We start from the raw sequence: 7,306 nt of genomic DNA on the forward strand, positions 1-7,306 counted from the left end.
TATTTCTAAGATCATTAAAAAGCAATAAATTAGAGTTACTCATTCCTGTATAAACCCTATAAACCTTAGAGGTCAGAGTTTAAAGAACCTTGTTTTTGTTCAGTATTTTCCCTTTAAAGGTGCGTAACACATCTCTAACTGTCTCTGCAGGCCATCCTGTCCCACATGCGTGTGGAGTGCAAATGCCACGGTGTGTCAGGTTCCTGCGAGGTGAAGACCTGCTGGAAAGCTATGCCACCATTCCGCAAGGTGGGCAACATCATCAAGGAGAAGTTTGACGGCGCCACAGAGGTGGAGCAGCGCAGAGTGGGCTCTACTAAAGTCCTGGTGCCTCGCAACTCTCAGTTCAAACCTCACACTGATGAAGACCTGGTCTACCTGGAACCCAGTCCAGACTTCTGTGACTATGACCCGCGCACGCCGGGGATGCTGGGCACAGTGGGGCGCCAGTGTAATAGAACGTCGAAGGCCATCGATGGCTGCGAGCTGATGTGCTGCGGCCGTGGCTTCCAGACGCAGGAAGTGGAGGTTGTGGACAGGTGTAGTTGTAAGTTCCACTGGTGTTGTTATGTGAAGTGCAAACAGTGCCGCAAAATGGTGGAGATTCACACTTGCCGGTGATGCGGGAGAGGAAGCGGGCGCATCTGATGGACGCAAAACAAATGCCCAATACTCTTCCTCATTGACAAGCCAGAGAGAACAAAAAGATTCGCAAATCTCCCTCTTCTGCTTTGAAACCATCCCACCCTCTGACTAGAGCGACGGCCAGTGAGAGCGCCAGGTCAGCCATCATCAACCAGATCCATCCTGCTGTTTTAATGGCTAATTCCAGCGAGGAAACAAAGACTATTCCTTAAGAAGGACACCTTCTAACACCCTGCCTCCCTCATGCTCACATTTGGTTTGTCACTGATGCCTTCTTATTATTATGTTTAACTTATTTGTTGAGACTGAGGAGATTGACAGAGCGTGGACACAGCGGGAGGCGAGTCGGGATGATTATGACAGATTTGGAGCTGCAAATAGTCAGTGGAGGGTGGAGTTGGGATCTGAAGGTGGGCCGCCTACTGTGCTTGATTCTGCTGCTGCTTCCAAGACTCAATCAGAGAGCGGGATGTCAAAAAAGGGACAACACAGAGGAACAAATATAGATCTTCTGTGGTTCACTAGGTGCGGTAAATTCCAGCTAGCCACGAACCTTTGACGTTGCCCAGAGAATACCCCCTGATGTAGACACGCCCACTGGATTCTTCCTCCTACAAGGAGGATGATGATTATGTTGATGACGGTGATGGAGAGGAAAAAGCCACTTTCGTCTCCTTCTGGTTTGTTTCCCAGTACTGGCAGTTCATGGTATCTCACAGATATAACAGATACACATAGTAGGGGTGTAACAAGATGTCGTCCCATAAAATCTTGATATTAAAGCACTACAGTATTCCTCATCTAAGAAACGTATCTGCTGTCTGCACGGGACTAAAGAGGGCTAAATGTGTCAGCTTGGGTTCTGAACACGAAGGGGAAAGTTTATTTTGAATTAAGGAAATCCTTCTTGAGCTGGTTTTGTTAACAAATTTGAAAAATAAAAACTTATGATTAGGGTTTACCAGAAGACTCCATTACAAAAGTGTCCAATAGAGCGTTATTTAAACCTTCCTACCTGCATCTGTTCATGGAAAGGAAAGAAAACTGCAAAGAAGGAACCAAGATGCAGATGATTTTGTAGCACTGTGAGAACACTGTGATTGGCTAACACTGACTGCACTAAAGTTAACATTTCCCTTTCAATTCAATTCTATTCAGTTTATTTCTATAGCTCCAATTCACATCATGTCATCTCAGGTCACTTTCCAGTTCACCAGATCATCCAGTCAGATTGATTCAAAGTTTTCTATCTAAGGAAAACCAGCTGATTGCATCGACTCATTGACTCTTCAGCAATCCCTCACACTAAGCATGCTTGTAGTGACAGTGGAGAGGAAAAACTCCCTTTTAACAGGAAGAAACCTCCAGCAGAACCAGGCTCAGTGTGAGCGGCCATCTGCTGAGGCCGACTGGGGTTCAAGGAGACAGAAGCAGACATAGAAAAAGAAGCATAGATACAAAAGCCTTTGAGATGCTAGAATTGCTAAGCTAAAGCCGGGTTCACAATGGCTGAAAACCTGAAAACCTCTAATGAGTAAGGACACTTAAGCCTTTGACAGGCTCGGACTGGGAACCATTTTCGGCCCTGGCATTTTTCCATCTACACCGCCCCTCACGCATCGCCGGAAAAAACAGTCACAAGCACAGTCAAACGTGTGCGTCTCAAATGTGAAACACAATACGAATACACATTGTGGATTAACGGATCGATCTTCAGGCATCACACAAAAACCATCTCCAAGACTTCTATAATGTGGTTTTACTGGCTTTGGTTATCAACACGGACGCCACAGTGACCGCTGTCGCGTAACGTCCACACTTACCACATCAGCAGGGCCGCCAGATATCACCGACTCACGTTTTCCAGCCCAAACCATGTTCATAAACCGCCTGGATTTACGAAATCTCGCCCAATTTGAAACAAAGTCTATTGACCTCTAAGGCCATGCATCTAAAGAAAAACATTTTTTACCCATAGACGGCCGTCCTAAACTGCCAGAATGGGAAATATCCAACCTTGCAACAATGAACGTAAGACAGGAAACACTACCCTGCAGATGCAAAACCCCATCATGCACCGGAACATATTTTGCTAAATATTCTAACATAAAATCGCCAAATATAAAAGGAACATCGTAGTTTGGTTTAAAGAAAGCATTTTAGTTTTATTATAATTTAGTTTGTTGCAAGGATTTTACAGTTTGAAGAAACAGAAAATGACACCATATGCCAACATGACAAGGAAGGGCTATAAATACTGCCTGCATCATCCAAGTAGTAAATATTGTATTCCTTTTTGAGCTCCTTGAGTTATTTACTGTCACGGGTAGGAGCTTCAGCTGGAGAGTTAGTGTTAGGAGGGCCGGAACCTCGCACGCTGAAATTAAGACCGGCCCACCGGGCAAATGGCCGCCATCACAGATGACCAGTCCGAGCCTGTACCTGTAGGAGCAACATTATACAGTTGTCCATAATCCTTTGCCTGACAGGACGTATAGGTAAAGCCCAGTTCATGGAGTTTTAAAAAATACTCTATTTCCTTAGCAGTGCACTACATTTGTCTAACTTTTTTTTTTTTTTTGAAAAGGTCTTCATCCTTAATTTCAGTGAGTAAAAAATGTTCTGCCAATGGAATGAGCAATTTTCCTCTTAAAAAGATAAGCAGTTATTAAGCACTTGAACCAAGACGATGCAATTTTTTTTTTCTTATTTTAAATGTAAATTGTTTTATTCCTTTGGCAAAGTGTCTCATTTACGTACTTATTTTTTTTTGTTTTAGTCTTGTAATGACCTCCAGAAGGCTGCAGGCTATCCGGGTTCAGCAGGGTCCAGTTCAGAGCTCCTTTCCTTTCCTACATGGTGTTCTTGCTGCTGGTTCAGTGAGAGATGAAGGGATAGGAGCTATGAACAGGAAGGAGGGGTTATAATTTCAGGTATTTGATCGAGGCACCGTCTAACCACATAATGCTAACGAGTAGCATTCAGGTTTAGTTCTACACATTGGCCGTTTCTCAATCTGTGTACTTGTGCGTCCTCGTGTTCTCGTGAAACGTCATCATCCTCAGCCCTAGCACTGTTCCAGTTCACAAGAACAGCAGACAGACAACGGACAAAGTCCCCAGGTGTTGTTCTGGCCCCTCCCTCTTTACCCAGCATGCATCAGAGCAGACTTGTCCGTTCTCCAGACTGACAGCTGTCCCAGCATGCACTGCGGCAGCAGCAGCTTCCAGGTTAGCGCTCACAGAGCTCAGAGGATTAAGTTAAAAGTTATCTTCTCAGTTGCTGTTGTTCAATAAAAGTACTTTTTAAGATCATTTGAGGCGAGAATATTATTCTTTTTTTTATGGCACTAGTGGCTCGTTTTTTGACAGTAGTCTGACAGGACAAAGGACCACAGGTCCGATTCGAACCCGGGTCGGCTGCAGCGAGGACTGAAGAGCTGGTTATCCTCCCTCAGCAGTGTGTTGCAGATATTTCAGATTAATGCCCAATATAGAAGCATGGTCTGCGCTATGTTATTCCACGCCACAACGCCAGAGGGCCAATCAGGAACTAGCTGTGGGTCTAGATACGGCCGAGGCGGTGAGGAAGTGGGGGCACGACATGAGGGCCAAAAAGAGCTGGGATCCGGGTAGAAGGGTCCCAACATTCTCGGTGTTCTAGCTGCTCCGTCTTCACCAGTCGTTTTCCACAATGGAGGTCAGACAAATACGTATCTGCGTTCACTGCAAAACACACACAGACCACCCGTTTTCTGAACATAGGCCAGCCTTGAGGCCTCCATACATGGGTTGTACATGCTAACCACTGCGCCACCAAAGCACGGCCAAGAACATTATACTTTTAGCTTCACTATATGGCCCATCTTCTAATCTAATGCATAATTTAAAAAAAAGTTCCGAAGTTCAGAGGACTGTGGCAACCAGTGGACCTCCAAGGCTAACCGTGGCTAGGGCTAACGTTAGCCCGTCTGCAGCAGCCCTCTCTCTGCATAGCTGTGTGTGAAGGACCACTGGCCATAGTGAGGGGCCATTTGACAAAATGTTCATTTGATTTGTGTTTATCTGACTGAGTTCATTATTATTCCTCCACTAAATGAAAAAAGTCATAATTTATTATTTTATAGAGACTATTAATAACAGGAGATGAAATGCAGCTTCAGACTAGCTTTGAATGTGGTGATGTCATCATTACGCTTCTGTTCCAGTTGACCCAGATTTATTCTGCGTTCTCCCGTTATCCCCGAGTCCAGACTTGTCTGTGTTCTAGTCAAGAACAGACTTGGCGAGAACACAAGTCTGTACTCGCGTTCTAGTGAATTGAAAAACGGCCATCATCAATCTGGGGCCAGTCTAATTGGTTCAGGGAGGAGGTAGATTCAGTAGAGCTGATTGGGTGAAGGAAGGGGAACCTAGTGCCCGCCTACCAGAGTTTGGTTTCAGCCAATCAGTGAAAAAAAGGAACTAGCAACAAGCACCATGAGAAACAACATCTTCCGCTTTTACGATCTTGCTGGTTCTTTTTAAGAGATGAAATTTTGGATTTCGAACAATATGATCTGTGCCGCCATATTTATGTCCCGCCTTAACCCATAACCCGGCAACATGATTGGCCAACACGTTTTGGAGAAAATGCTGAATAGCGAGCGGGTCATGGTGGATCTTTGTGTGTTTTATGACCCACAAATAGCACAAGAATTCAACTTTTTTGGCAAGTTTTCACAATGTTCAGTGTCTGAGCTTAAATGGACGTTCTCTGTTGACAGATGCACTGAATGCTGATCTCTCACTACCGAAGACGACCTGTGGTTAATATCATGCGGCGGTCCAAGATTGTCCCAGGCAAACAGTGCAGTGTGCAGCATCTTATTCCTTTAATCCCATTTTGCACAGAAACAGACATCTTTTTTTTTCTCTCCAAACAGTACAACTTCAGTAATAAGTGCAGGAAAACCAGTAACTTTCCATCCAGGCAGACTGCAGAGACAAAGAAACAAAACAGAGACTCCTAATCTCCTTCTAGAAATAGCCTCAAACTTAATCCTCACAAACCAAATATTGAGCATTGTCTTGTTTCATGGCCTGATGTATTGTTACACCCCTAATGTGCAACAAACCATTTGCCTGTGTTCATCCATAAATGTCCAGGACACCTGGAACGGTAACCAGAATACATTTATAATGATTTATTATTCCAGAATAACCTTTTGTGCTCTTTCAGAGTGTTGTTGATGTTTTATGCCATCTGTCAGATATTAAGTTTGCTTCAAACAAACATGAGTAACATGCACACACCGGCCAACTCTTCAAAGGCAAACACAAATGTATCTCCACACAAGGGGGGCGAGCATGTCCGTCATGCATGATGACTGAAGCACTTTGTCTCCAAGCGCACATAGAACCCCCCCGGCACACAGCAACAGCCCGCCGCTGATTGGCTTCCTCCCTGTTCATCCATTACGCTCACTGTGACACAGAAGTTACCGATGCCACTGACTCTCTGTTCCACCATAACGTCATCATTCTAGAGAAAACCTTTCAATCTGTAAAGACACTGAAGACCATCCTGCCTATGAATGTATTCAGATCATGAAATATGATGTTTTAAAGTTCAGTGTTGTCATTTTTTTAATAAAATAAAGACTATACAGTATTCTTTTTCTTTGTGTGTGTCAATGAGAAGAAATATCCTAAAGGAAAAAGAGAGAAAATGATGAAATGAGAAATATGAGAGATCTTATTTCACCACAGCACACATGCAGACACTCTGCTGACAGACATTCACATATTTTAAATAAAATCGTCTCTTTCCCGTGTCTTCAGCTGTGTTATTATGTGACCACATGCACCGTGCAGCATGCTGTTTTCTGCGTGCTACCCTGAGTATTTCCCTGCACCCCCGGACACCTATAAACATTATTTATGTGCTGTATATCGACACCGACAGCGCATCATCGGGAGATGGATGTGTTTTCTGCGTCGCTGGGAATCTGACCGTGCAGGTTTGGGAAGAACCAAACTGGCCTCTTGGGTTTATATAAGGGATTACAGCGAAATGCGGAACACATGGCACAAAGTTCCTACCTCCTTCTGTCCTATTAATATCAGACTGCCCCCCAGCTCTTCCCACTATGGCCTTCTTGTTCTTTTTGCCTTTCAATATCTCTGACTTATGTTGGTTCTTCTTGGATAACCCCCCCCCCACCGCCGCTCTGCAAAGAGTGTAACTCTAACCACTTGTGGTTTGGGATGGCTGGGATCTGTCCTTCATTAAACCACTGCCATGGCCAGGGTGAAGCGGGTGGCTGGGAGCCTCACTGATTGGGAATGTCTGCTGGCTTATATGTCCTGACTGGATGCTCTGGGAGGAATCCAGTCAGAGAATCCTCATGCTGATGTGGTTTGTTGCTGAAAAAAGATTGAATGTCAGGTTTTGCTGATGTGCGTTTATGTAGGAGTTATTTGGGTCAACAAACGAAAATACAAAAAGCAGAAAATGCGTAACTGATGTTAAGGTATAATCAGGTTTTTAAACAGTTAGGATTACTAAACTTTATTGTTTGGTGTGACACAAATACAAAAACAAAAAATTAAAGGAAAAGTCCTTTCTACAAGGAATAACCAATGGATCATTATTTATACCTAAAACTAGGTGGGGATCA

General features: G+C 44.1%; 1 protein-coding gene across 1 annotated transcript in view; it reads left to right on the forward strand.

The window, feature by feature from the left end:
* Positions 1-1,902, forward strand: part of wnt4 (wingless-type MMTV integration site family member 4) — a 7,666-nt gene extending 5,764 nt beyond the window's left edge. The window contains exon 4 of the mRNA XM_015375255.1: positions 151-1,902. Within this exon, the coding sequence (XP_015230741.1) occupies positions 151-621 (471 nt within the window). The 3' untranslated portion in view covers positions 622-1,902. The remainder of the gene's footprint in view (positions 1-150) is intronic.
* Positions 1,903-7,306: the final 5,404 nt, after the last annotated feature.

Source organism: Cyprinodon variegatus, unplaced genomic scaffold (genome assembly GCF_000732505.1).
Source record: "Cyprinodon variegatus isolate N-32 unplaced genomic scaffold, C_variegatus-1.0 Scaffold116, whole genome shotgun sequence".
NCBI lineage: Eukaryota > Metazoa > Chordata > Actinopteri > Cyprinodontiformes > Cyprinodontidae > Cyprinodon > Cyprinodon variegatus.